The following is a 14,197-nucleotide window of genomic DNA, read 5'->3' on the forward strand; positions in this document are numbered from 1 at the left end:
AAATCCTATGGACTGGCTTACTTGATTTTACATCTGAGGTTACTGTGAGGGCAGAATAAAAAAATGAAATATAATGAAATATTCTATCTAGATATTCTAGATAGTTTATGGGTGGGCATGACAGGTGCGATACAATCACTCATAAAACATGCGTTTTTTCTATTGTAAAAACCAACAATGCAGAGGTGTTCTCAACTTACGGAACAATTCCAATCAATTTAGCTCATTTTCAATATGAGCACAAAGCATGCAAAGAACTTTTCGTGTGCTAAATTTAAAGCCTTGCACAGATGAGCGAATGTGCATTGAACACAGGCGGGCAGACATAGATGCCTAGCCTCGTTCATTTCCATTGAATATACTTGCCTTTCTTTTCGCTCCAAACTTTTTGATAAAATAAATGTACCCAAATATTGGGGTGGTGGGTGTAAAAACCACTCCAAATTCTTCGTTTTTATGAAATTTTAAAGTGACGGGTTTCAGGGGCGTGGGTAGACGGACATGACTAAATTGAGTCTTCGGTGAAAGCTTTTATTTCAAGAGAAAATTTTATTGAAAGTATAGTCCATCGCTGCATGCACGCTTTTCCCATCTTCCTGATGGAATATGAAAATATGGAAGCATTCTTCGTCATCGTGATCTGAGGTCTTACCTTTTTCCTACCGTTGGTGTTGTTGTTGGATTCGGCTTTTGACACTTCTGATCTTCTATCGTGTTAATCTTTCATCACGCGTCACGGTTTGGCAATGTTTTCTTCGAATTAATTAGGAGATGTAAAGCATTTCTCCTTTAGCGATTTTTCCTTAACGTTACGTAACGTACACTTAGGTAAAATAACTTATACGTTTGCGTAAAGGTTTAAAATAATGCTTGAAAAAATCCTAGTTTGACATATGCTTATAGACAAATTAATGTCGTGGACAGGTAATGAATTGCTCATACAACTGACAAAGTCAGTACGTAAGTCGAAAACATTGGATAAATCCAGTTAAACTCCTTAGATAAGAACAAAACTATGCCACTTTATATAATATGCCAGTTTACATAGAACGAATGCCACGTTTGGAAGACTCCCGCTATTGGGCAACTGTTTGAGAGAGTCATTTGTAGTGAACCTTTACAAAAGCTATAACCGTACATCCCCCAGACTATTAACATGATTTTTTTTAATATGTAAAAATATATAATCACGAATCTAGAATCACGTTTAAGTTTCTGTCTACTAGTAAAACTTATCCATTCTTTTCCTTCCTATCTTTAATTTACACCTTCGAAGCCTTCTGCTGCATAAGTTAAGCAGCACTCTAATGACAGCTCCCAACACATTCAAGTTTGTAAAGAATGGCGGTCTTATTAAACTAACCATAAATAATTCTCACCAATTTCTCATTACATTCTTCAATAAACAAACCGCTCCTCTCCGGTTACAATTGTTTAGATTACCAGAATTGCAATTTAAGCGATCTGAACGAGTGCTGACTGGAAAGAACTGGTCATCGCTTTCTAGAGACATGAGTCAAGTTCGAAATATCTTTTTCGTATAATAAAAAATAGAATGTTCCATAAGAATATAAAAAAGCCGATGTATTTAATTTATTTACCTTATACCTTCGAAGTGGTTGGAAGAGAGTTCACGATATTTAATAATAAAGGCAACGCGGAAAATTGCGGGGAATAGCTTAATCTGCAAAAGTTGATTAATTGGTCAGAGTAGAATTTCTTGATGAAATAATCTAAGAAAAGAATCGGAGGGTATTCGCGAAAAATATGAAATGTTTCTGCGAAAATGTCAAAGTTAAATTGAAAAAAAGACTGACCTTAGAATGTACAATATTTGAATTATTTATTTTGTATTGAAGGGAAGAGACTATATAATATATACATAAGCAATAGAAAAAGCAGACAGACATAACATAACTAAAATTGCATAAATATTCGTTTAAGGCTTAAATTGTTATTACTATTTCATCTTACTACAGAAGTTACTCTTTATACTAATATTACGTGTTAAGCAGTTAATTAAAGTGCTTGATATATGCAATTGTATGTAATGTAATGTTATTATTATTGAAGGTGTCTTAAATTTCATCTTTTTAACACTATATGTACAAACTTCTCTTAAAGGACTAGTATATTATAATTAAAGAGCTTCTCTTAAATTCTAACTAAATAAATAACTAGAGTATGCGTACAAGTAAGTTTAGCACAAATTTAAAAATTTCTTAAAACGTTTCCTCCTCTTTTTTTTTTTTTTCTCTAACCTATTTATCAAATTTTTATTGATGAATAACTCATTTACATTAGGCATTGAATAATAGCTACTTGAAGAATTTTTTTGCGGTAATCATTTCATGTAGTAACTAGTTGGTGCCCGGCCAGAAGTGTAAGTGCTCATAGGTATGCCCTGCGGTCCTGGTATATGATTGCTACTCACATGTGAGTGAGTTGTAGACTGGTTTTGTGAACCATAAAGACGATCAACGCTGGTGCTGCCAATCCCGTTACCCGATGGTTCATAGTCAACATCGTAATAAATGCCGGATTGATTCTGACACGGAAATGTGCAATTAAAAGGAGGAGTCAACTAAAATGTGAAATTACTTACCGTTATGCTGCCATTACTTCGACTCTTTGGTCTGGGTACTTGAAAATTTCTTCCCAGCAAATCGGTTCGATCCTCTTCTTCACTTGAACTAGAATTTTCCAAAGCACGCATACCGTTCGAACGTGAACTTAATCCCAATCTTCTGGAAGAATGTGGATTCAAATCAAAAGTGTTATCTTTTTTTTCTAATAAAACCCGTTTATACCGCGGTAAAGGTACTGGTGGTGCCCCCGCCATAGGACCAGTTTGATGCATTTGCTGCATACTGCTTTGCATTGATAGACCACCTATTGTGTTACTGATAGCAAGGGCCTGAAGATTAGGATATGCAAACATGGCGGAAGACGGTCTGGTCGGTCCTCCAATTGGTTCAGCCTGCAATTACCAACAAAATATCATTTCCATTATTCTAAAATGATGCGTCCAAATTGTATCAGTTCTACGTACCGCATAATGATTACTTTGAGCCATAACGTCTGCTATTTGAGCCCAACGCATGCGATCCTCTAATGTTACCTGATATCCGGGTTGCGGTAGAGCGGACGATTTGAGCGGTGCGGCGCTCATGTAACCAAATATTGGTGAGCCAATAGCGTTCTTCTGTTCACGCTGCCAGCGACGCGACCACATTATCAAGCACACTAATGTCAGAACTATAATAACCACAGCAGCCACTGAAGCTCCAATAGCGACACCCAAAACTTCACCATCTATTTCGCATTGACCACCGTAATGACTGGAATCACAGACACATATTTGGTTTCCGTCGTTGCTATAACCACAGGTACCATGGCTATTGCAGTAGGTATCCGGACACGACTGGCATTCCCGTCCAGCTCGATAAGGTTGATCAGCCCATGGATCCCGGGTACCAGGCGGGCAAAGACAACGAAAACTACCCCATGAGTTGCTGCAAGTAGCACTGGGATGGCAATCATTTAAATGCTGCGACTGACATTCGTTGAGATCGCGTAACGCAGATATTGCTCCTTCGGGTGTGGTTACATATAAAACTGAATTGCCGATGTTGTTGTTGCGCCTATGCAAAACTCCTAATAAATGTTTCTGGACATCACTACGTAAGTTTGGTCGTAACGTTTCCACGCTTTCATCCAACTGGAAATTAAGATTTCTTTAAATTAAAATGACGTTAAAATTCCTTTGCCAAACTCACCTTAATAGTTAAATTAACAAAAACTCCGCTACCGCCTAGACTGGGTTCACTGCGGTAAATATTATTCACACGGGCCTCCATAAATTCATCTGAATACGGTGTCATAGACATGGCAGAATCAATCTTTTAAAAGAATGTAAATTTATTTAACCCTCCCATTAGTTTGAGTTGAAATAAAAAAGTTATGATAATTAGATCATGATGTGATGATCTTTGAATAAAAATGCGAAAAAAGATATATGCGAAAGGATACACGATGGAGGGAATAATACTTTCAAAAATTTTACGGCAACTCACAGGTAATTGCACGGATTAAGCAACCCGCCGTGTCTGTCTTTCCGGCAAACTGAAAGATGGTTTTAAGTAACTCTTAAGGGACGCGAGTACTTTAGTAAATAAAAGTTTAATCCTTAATCTAACCTTTACATTGTTAAATAATCGAAGGAAAAGCGACACCTGTTGGTTTCTTGTTTATTATGGGTACGGCCGTAATGTAGTTTAAACGATTCTAAACTTAATCCGACAAGCGTGAAAGTAAATAGTGTGGGAGCCAATCAATAACATATTCATAACAAGATCCGACTTAGAGGCTCTCATTTATTGAGTATTATTAACGATGAACTTAAAATGTGCCTGTCTGAGTCGAAATCTTAAATCTTCTCTTCTTCAGATAGAGCTTTGTAATGTGAAATTCGTAAAAATAATACAAAAACGAGCTTACGAAAATGGATTTTAATTTTCTGTACTTACAGCGCGGATAGATTCGTAACTCAGTTGCCCATAGGGGTCGCTATTGCGATCAGCTAATTTATTGTCCCAAACAATACGATGCTCATAAATACGATCAATTCTCATACTTATATAGAAAGTTATTACGCGGCGACAAGGCTCTCGATGTTTACGCCTTGAATAGCCTGAAAGAAAATTAAGTGAATGACGCCTAGTAGGGCATTTAATGGTTCTTACCTGGTCTACAATGACAACTTGAAACGCCATTTTCCGTTTTGCAGTATTCATGTTGAGCTTGATCACATGTTGAATCGTCACCTACGATACATGTATCTATACGTACCGGCGGCTGTGTGGTTCGTGGTCTGTAATGAGGGCGAGAGGACGATACTGCAGTTGTCGAAGTCGAGACCGCTTGCTTAGGTTTGAAACTATGAGCTTGGGTCACTTGAAAATCCACAATCTCTGTTTCAGCTACACCATAATTTGGCCCGGATGTAGGCGTTTCTAAGTTTTCAAGCTCGTTGTTGTCTCCACTACCAGTACTGCTACTACTACTACTACTAATGCTGTCACTCGGCGTTTTATTTGGAGTTGTTGACGTTTGAGATGGTATCATTGTTGCAGTCGCTGGGCTGGTTTGAGTACCAATAGGGACACCTGTGGGATCACCAAAGAAATTGATGTAAGTACGCTTACCATCGATCGAGACGAAATTTTGTTCACCTGAAGCGGATACTATTACATCGGATCCACCATAGGAACCATATGGCTTTATGTTGATAGTTTGCTGGGAACCACCCTTCGAACCAGGTCCTTGAATAGCCGAAAGTGTTACATCGAATATTTCACCATAACCGGGTGGTAAATGTTGGCGCGTGGGTTGTATGTTAACGTGAGAAATTGGCGGACGGGATGATGGTTTTGGTTGTTGTAAAGGACGTTTTGGACGTGGACGACCTCCTGGCAAAAATTCAGGATCATCTAGTACAATACCCGGACGTGATTGATACTGAGTTGGGAGAGTGGGCGTTGTTGGGTGGACATTAGAGGATTGTGGTATAGCTTCGGTGGTAGTAGAAATAGTAGTTGAGGTAGTAATAGTAGTAATTCTGGAATATGAAGTAGTAGTAGCAGTAGTAGAGGGTGGGGGAATTGGGGTTACTGTTGTTGGCGTTATTTCACTTTGTAAGTATGTTAAATTAGTTATGCCGCTAAAATCAGCCGAATCGTAATCATTTACGAGAAGCGGTTCCGTAGAAATCGTAGAAACGGTTGCCGAAGTAATTGACGGTTGCGAGGCGGAAGTCGTTGGTTCTATTAAAGCGCTTTGAAGCTCAGGCGTTTTGCTTGAGGTCATAAAAATTACCTCTTCTTCGGTTAAATGATCGATATTTATATCTTCATCTACAGGCACTGCCAGATGAGTATAGGTAGACGAGGAATGAATTTCAGATTGCGTTGTCTCCGCAACGATTGTTTGTTTTTTCTTGTCTTGTATTTTGTGTTTATTGGGTTTCTTTTTTGCAGTCATTTCTTCTTTCTTTGGTGGAGAGGATGGTGACTGTATTTCTTCATTTATTTCGTCCGCAGGTTTATTAGAAAATTCAGCTTCACCGTCGTTGTCCGACACTTCAATGTATTGTGTGTTAAGATCTTCGTTTGAAAATTCCGAATCGAAAGTTGTGTCCGTAGGTAGAGGATTATCTGCCGATTGTTCAGCGTCTTCCTCTTCGTTCGGAATCTCTTCGTTCATAGGTGATGATGGGGTAGCAGGAAGGCGAGAGATATGCTCTTCTTCTTGAGGTGGTTGCATTTGAGGTGATGGTAAAGGCTTGTATTGGGGTATAGGGCGTCGACCGCCTACCGATGTTGTGCTAATTGGCGGCCTAGGTTTATTACGATGCCATGGCGGACGATTACTTACGAAATTTGGACGATATGGTACGATTTGTTCTGGTATCGGTACGCCGGTTATAAAAGGTCGATCAGGTCGATCAAATGGATAGGGGGGAGGGCGTATAGAGGTTACTCCACCTGATGGCTTATGCCCATCATACTCCAATGGCATTGTTTGAACGTCAGAAATACGCGGTGGACCACGATTGTTGATACGACTAGCGGTTGGTCGACGTATGCCTTGTGTATTGGCATGAACATTGACGTTTCCATTTAATAATTTAACAATACCAGTTATAATGTCTTGAATATCAGGGCTAGGATTTTGACGGGCATTATGAGCTATCGCTGTAGCAGTAGCTACTGTCGAGGTCGCAATACTCGTCGTTGGATTGATGAGGGACCCCGACGTGATTTGTCGAAGGTCCCCATTTACTAAAAAAGAACCGGTCGTCGTTCTAGCATCTAAACTAGATGATTTTAAAGTTTTCCCACTACGAACTTTTTGCGTAGGCTCAAAGCTATTTTTTTCCATTTCCAATGTTCCGGTCGGCTTTATATTATATTGGAAATAACGACCAGCTGCGGCCTCTTTTTCACTCTCGCCTGGAAAGTTAACATTATTAGGGCCAATTTTCGGATAATTATCATTCAAAATAGGCTGAGCCGAACGCATTACACGAGTATGCTCTCGCGTATCATTATCTAGGCTAGCTTGTGGTTCGGGAGCATGTCTAGTTGAAAAATCACGCATTGTAGTTTCTAGTTTGACCTTTGACCTGCTAATCAATGGATTTGCTAAAGATCCATGAATATGACTGTTGGATTTTGGTGATATTTGTGATATGTCTTGGACACATTCTAAAAAAAGTAGAGAATTGGGGGAAATATCTAAATTAATAACTTTATTCAAAACATACTTTTGTCGAATGCAAAATGTTACGATACGAATGTTGTGATTGTAACAATTCCACTTTTTTATACCCACCACTGTAAGATCGGGGTATACTCATTTTTTTTTTCAAAAGTGTAAAATTCAAAACGTAGCTTCATAAACCCGTCCGCCTGTGTGGTGTGTGTTTTTAGCATTCTCCTGGTCGCAAAAATGAGGATATCGACTTCAAATTTGGTAGAAACATTGGAAGTTTCTGTATTGAAAATGAACTAAATTGGTCAGAGCAAAGGCGCGCAATGGAGCGGAAGCTTAACGCAACTCCGTCTTCTTTAACAAAAATTTTTGGATTTTTGCTTGTTACTCGGAAATTATTGAAGTTAGAAGGTTGAAATTTTCCACATTTGCTTTACGAGACATTTTATTTTCTAGGTCCAAAAGTGGAAGCAATCGGCCGTGTCCACAAAAAGTTACGAATAATTTAACTTAATTTTTTCCACTTTTTCGAGGTTTAATGCTTATTTACCACAAAACAAACAGAACAAAAAATTTAAAACTATTTTGTACACTCCTCAAGTGAAGAAATATTATTTGCCTAAAAATGGGTTAATTTGAAAATGAATATGGTGGACATCGCGAATAATTTTTTCTTAACAATACCAGCGATATAGGTATCAAATAAAAGAACTTGGAGAGTAGAATGCGAAAAGCATAGCGGTGGGTATGCGAGATTCGGCCCCGCCGAATATGAGTTTCTTACTTGTTTTTTTTTTTTTAAATCCACATTGTTTTTAGTCATTAATGCTAATTATGGCAGAAATAATAACCAGAACTATAATTACATGAGTAAAATAAAGTTATGCTCGTTTTTAAGTGAAGTTTCTTTAATGTAATTAAGTACATGAGGACCGCATTACCCTTAAGATAAAATAAACTGTCAAGCTATCAAGCAGATAATGATGACAGCTATGAGATGATTTAAGCGCTGGATAGCGGGTACTGGCCTGAAGTATTATCGTTGTACGTACAACTGTAATAAATTTTGTTTTACATTAACTTTTAGAACAAGAATTTCTACTTCAAGTAAGAATATTTAGAATATCTTTAAAATAAATCGATGCATAAATAATATGAACAGCACAAGTTTGAAGGGAAAGTCTTAGGAAAAAATCTCCTCATAATTGTTATTATAGCTCATTTCGTTTGTGCTCTTATTACACCCTACGTCATCTTTGGTACAGGAGTGTATCAAGTTCCTGTGGATGTACGCAGTACGCAGAAAGACTTAAAATAGAGTCACCTATTATTATACCGATCGATTGTGAATCACTTGCCGAATTGATCTAAGCTTGTCTGTACGTCTGGCTACCTGTTCATCTTGTTTTCTTGTGTTCCCTTAGGTCGCGATTGAGACATTCTGATGAAACTTAGTACACCGACCTGTTTTAACATAAGGACAAACACTAAGGGCCGTTTTTTTACTCCCCATATAACGCCTTGTTTTAAGCAAAATAGTGCAGAGTATTCTGAATGGGCCGTGTTCCTCTAAAACGTCTTTTCTTGTTTTTTTACAAATCTCTAATAATTGTTTGTATTGTTATCGTGAAGTAGTGAAGTGTACGTTGCCGATGCCAAGTGTTCAGTGCATTTAAATTTGTTGTGACTATTGTTTGTTTTCATTGGAAGCTCTAGTTACTTATTGGTATTTGTAGATCTAGATTTTTTTCCTCGAATTTGATTCATTAAGTGATTTTATGTTTAACTTTATTTATAATACCATAAACGAAATCAGATTCCAGCAGTCACACTGTTTTTATATAACATTGATAAAAACTCACTTCTCTGACAGTCCTACTGGCCTATAACTCTTGCAGAGATTTTTATGCCAAATGGATGAATGACATAAAACACGTTTACGTTTTGGTTATCTTTTCTTTAATAGTTTCGAACGGCCTTTGCATCACAGATACGCACACGGTTTCACAAAAGTGACAATTAAAAAATATCATGTTTTTTTTAAATTTATAAATTTTTTCCATAAATAAATAATTGCAACATAACAATTATTTGTTATTTTTTCTTCTGAGAGTGCAGATGGTGCTGGTAAGAAACCTGTCTACAAGCCTTTGCCGAACACGTTTAATGAAAGTGAAAAATTGATTTTATTAAAAGACATTGAGTTAATTATTCCAGCAGTGAAGTTCATTTAAATAAAAGGTAAAACACAAAACAACAAAATTGCAACTGGTTTTATATCACAATTAATGCTATAACAGTTATGTTGGATCTATACAACTTTTACATCAACAATCGAAAACCGATGGTATTTTTATTTTTATTTTGTACGTAAGCAATAAAATTTAAAACAATTTTTTAGCGCGAAGTTTATCTCCATTTCAAAATAATTAATTACTAAATACATTCATGTACACATATACCGATAAACCTCCACATTTAATTATGTGGCCAACTGACGTCTCTTTCATTGTACTAAGTTGTAGGTATAGCTGTATGATAAAATATGACATCGTATGGTGGACGCTAAAAATGCATTTTCGGACGACGAAACTTCGCTTTATGATATCAGTGCAAATCAGAGGTGGGCAACTTTTTTGATTAACGAATCAACTTTAATTTGCATTTCACGGCGAGGCCGAGAACAACGTCCACAACTACTATTAAATATTAAACATTCTACATCAGTTTTCACATCACATCACACGTACAGCTGAGCTGGTGTTGGGGACAAACATAATTTTTTTTTACATGCAAACAAGCGAAAATAATAAAGTGCAACCAGGCCCATTAAATACCCTACAACACCCTATTATTATTCATATAATGATTATCCAAAATAGAGTTTTATATAAGAAGAGGTCGAAAAAGTGGTTCGATCCGACAAACGCAAGTGAAAACAATAAAATGAAACTGGGTTCATTAAGTACCCCACGCCATACTACAGTTATTGATAAAACGACTTTTTAAAATAATACGTTATATGGGAAGGGGTCGAAAAAATTGTTCGATCCGAACCACTTTCAACAGCGTTTGTCCTTGGCCTAACATATGTCGGTTTACCAAATTTTATCAAAATGTCTTAAAAATTGCGACCTATAGGTTAACCGCAAAAAAAAAAACACGAACAGAAAAGCTTACATCGACGAAGGAAGTGATTCTAAATCGATCAGTATAGAGGAAGGTGAGTCTATCACAAGTGGTTCTAGGTATTACGTACATCCGAAAAAAATCAACATATCCTTGTACCACGAGTGCTGGGATGGGATATAAAACTCGTATATTTGGTATGACTTTAAAAAAAAAACCTTTCTTTATATGACCAATTACTCAGAGAATGACTTATAATTGTAACAGCATCATAGTCAGAAGTAAGTAGGTAGAGAGCGATAGATAGGTGTATCTTGGATCGATGTGTCATGCGTTTGCCATCCAAGCTTTAGGTGTAGCTACAGCCATACAGCAATCTCCCTTAAAGGTCATATTCTACCGCTTTACATTATAATCGTCCTAGATTCTTAATTACCTATATTCGAATTCCTTCTATCTGTTCTACTTTTGGAGCCGCGATTTATACTAGTCTCTGTCAAATGTGGCTAATATACCTAACCTCATTTTTTATAGGAATTACTAAAATTACAAAAATTGCCATGAAATGTTAAAATTCGGTGTCCGTAGTTATGTATACATTCTTATATATATATATTGCATATACATTGTATACCGAGTTAGAAGATTCTACCAAAATGCCGACGTAATCCCTTCTTAAATACGTGGGTATAAGACAAAAACTTGCAGCAATCTCGGATAGAAGCGATAATTTCATCGTATTTTGATCAACAACTTAAGATCTTTGTAGGTGAATTTCCGAACAAGTTTAATATCGTCATTTGTCTGGTCCACCGACAAGTTCGATCTAAAAGTGGTCGCAACCAAGTCGGCAGCTATTGGTATATATAAGTATAAGCACATCTTCGATAGCAATCCATATACAAGTAATCCCTAACAGTTAAATAATGTTGCAATCGCTATCTGAAGCATAGAGATAGAAAATCTAGAGTATTCCACGTCCGAATGGTGGATGGACAAAAGGGAAGGCAAACGTGGCTACACCAAGTCTTTTGCAGGTCGTCAAATTTTATTATAAGAAATTCTTTTAGAAAAATAATCAACTTTGTTTTGAGATTTCGTTTAGGGCTTTGCAAATACCAGCTGCTTAATGCATGTTTTCACTCTTAAATGCCAGTGCAATGCTTTTACAAAGAAAGTTCACTAAAGAACCGCTAGGCAAATACCGCACACTCCCTAATACCAATAAGAATGTTGCTTTGCTTTGTTTTATTATAAGCAAAGAAAAAGACTTGAACGATAAATATAAACTTTTATAATGTAGAAAACAAACCGCAATTTATATGCGAACGTTTAAAATCTGTACAAGTTTTTTAATGTTAGAGACCGAGACCACTTATCGTCCAAATGGGGAAAATGCAAATCTACGCTACAGGTGGAGTAATATTTAATAATAATTTACTAAATATTCCTAAACGCAAATACCTTAACGAGTAAGTGGAAAGCTGTAATTGTTCGCTACTGATGGATAGAGGTACATACGTTCGGCCCTACGCTTATATACATTACAATATATAGTTAACATATATAACGAGTGTATACCGTCTTCATGAGATACCATTTCGAGCTCGTTTAAGTTCATACCCGGTTATATTTTTTTGTTTGCTTTTGAAACGCCGATGGCCGCAAAAATTTAGATGGAAAGCTAAATCTCTGCGTAGACATAGATCACTCATGCCATCAATAGATGAAATAGTACGACATATAATCTAGGGCATGTAACGGTTGACAAAGACAGTTTGCAGATAGTCGTCTATAATAAACTTTTTTACTTTTTACACCTGACACCACTGCTACAATTTGTGCGGACGTACTTTGGCCCAGGGACGAAATCTATTGAAAATGGTTCGAATCAGATCACTTTTTCGATAGTTGCGTCATGTGAATGGCTTAACTAATATGAATAAGTGTGCAGCGGTGTAAGGTATTTAATGATGGACCGTAGCTTATGACTTGTTTTGATTTGTTGAAAGCTGGTTGTAGCGAGCTACGTTACATATTGTTCAAAGTAAATCACTTTTTCTAATATTAATTTTTTCTAAGAGTATCTGCATAGGCTGTTGGCTGCTAACTAACAAACAAAACTATAGAGGTCGACAATGTTGAATATTATGACGGCATTTAATATTTCCTTATATTCACCTACGAACGTTGCGTATATGTGAATACTAATTTTCCCTCGTCACTTATCTATTTAATTATCAACATAAATTTACATTAATTATTCAACAAATGTTTAATTTCTTTGTATTTTTAAACAAATCCTTGATTTGTTTTCATACGAAGACCCAAAGCGGTTCTCTATAACAACTGTGTTGTCTGTACGTATACACTGCGCCAAAAGAGTGCAAACGTTAACAGGCACATGTTTTATTTCTTTTTGTACGTGATAAATAAATTTTATTTGTTATTGCGTAACACATCGTTAAAATTCCATACTTTAAGCGGTACATATATCAGCGTAAAACCGACTCCTATGAACACGTACCCTAATAATCGGCCATCAAGGTGACTTATGTCAGTTTTTTGTTATTTTTATTTAATCATTCGTCATTTTCCACTCAAAAATTATTTCACTTTTTATTATAAAAGAGAAAAAATTCAAATATTGAATATGTTGTAAGTTTCTATTCAAATGTTTTAAGTTAAAGCCGCCCTCCTTCATTTCTGTGCTTATGAAATAATCATGCCCTACACGACTCGCGATGTGGATGTACTCAACATCCAAAACGACATGAGATAGACCTTTTATTGCTCCGAAAATTATTCTGAAGTGATGTAAACTTGTCTGTCCATCTGTCCATCTTTCAGGTTTTCAACGCAGAGGCTGCAATATTTAAGATGTTTTAGAACAATTTGACATGTTTTGCGAACGCTTTGAAAATGGTTGGGATGGACCATCACTTCCCATATAACGCGTTTTTTGAAAAGTGAAAACCTGTAGGGTGATGACCCACTAAGTTGTTTCTACTTGTTATGATAAAAATTCTAGCCAAACCTCAAATTTTTATATTATACATCGCAATTCGATAGCAAAGAAAACATTGACTCTGATCGGATTGCTGGTTACGGTTACGGTCAGAATGATATTCGATTTTCGGATTTGAGACGCTATCAGAGACTGTAATGAAAATAGTGCACCATAAATTTTTCGAAAATTATGCTGAAAGGTTTTTTCGCCATTTATTTATTTATTTTTTTTTTTAAATCAGATAGTTTCTAAAATAGAATGCTTCATGCACTTGATGCGAAAGTTCCAAGGTAAGCGGGTCAGCTAATAAGCTAGAATGAAAAGGGAATAATAAACGCTTCTACGTAGCCGTGGATGCGTTGAATGCAGCTCACACAACAGTCTTCGCATTTTTCAACTCACATCGTTAAACCTATTATGGATAACTATAATTGCAAAAAGACCGAAAGAGGCCTTTCCAAATTAATAAATGCTTTTATTTTTACCGGAAACTTGAAATGAGATTCCGTTAAAAAAATTATTATAAATCTTGCAATTGATGAATACAAGCAAGCAATCCTTTGTCATTATTTGGTTTGAATGTAAAGCAGAAAAAACGCAAAAAAAAAAAAAAAAACATTTTGTAACAAAGTCAACGATAGCGACAAAAACAACCTGAAAGTCGTTTAATGTTAAAACCAGTTTCGTATACATACGTAGATATGAATTTTTGCTCTAAGAATTCTATTTTGATTCTATTTCTTGTTTTTTCTATCTATGGTCTCATCTAGTTTCTGCACACAT

The 14,197-nt window shown here is 36.3% G+C and overlaps 1 protein-coding gene across 7 annotated transcripts in view; it reads right to left on the bottom strand.

Annotated features, from left to right (window-relative positions):
• Positions 1–1,827: 1,827 nt before the first annotated feature.
• The window catches only part of LOC119635642 (flocculation protein FLO11), a 39,856-nt gene continuing 27,486 nt past the window's right edge, over positions 1,828–14,197 (bottom strand). For 4 of the 7 annotated variants that reach the window (XM_038030537.1, XM_038030535.1, XM_038030534.1 and 1 more), the window contains 6 exons: positions 4,746–7,268; positions 4,530–4,693; positions 3,780–3,902; positions 3,053–3,721; positions 2,606–2,980; positions 1,828–2,548 (listed from right to left, as the gene is read on the bottom strand). In XM_038030537.1, coding sequence (XP_037886465.1) covers positions 2,345–2,548; positions 2,606–2,980; positions 3,053–3,721; positions 3,780–3,902; positions 4,530–4,693; positions 4,746–7,268 — 4,058 coding nt within the window. In that variant the 3' untranslated portion in view covers positions 1,828–2,344. The remainder of the gene's footprint in view (positions 2,549–2,605; positions 2,981–3,052; positions 3,722–3,779; positions 3,903–4,529; positions 4,694–4,745; positions 7,269–14,197) is intronic. The other 3 variants (XM_038030541.1, XM_038030539.1, XM_038030540.1) reach the window with 3 other exon arrangements.

Source organism: Glossina fuscipes, unplaced genomic scaffold, assembly GCF_014805625.2.
Source record: "Glossina fuscipes isolate IAEA_lab_2018 unplaced genomic scaffold, Yale_Gfus_2 27, whole genome shotgun sequence".
Lineage (NCBI taxonomy): Eukaryota > Metazoa > Arthropoda > Insecta > Diptera > Glossinidae > Glossina > Glossina fuscipes.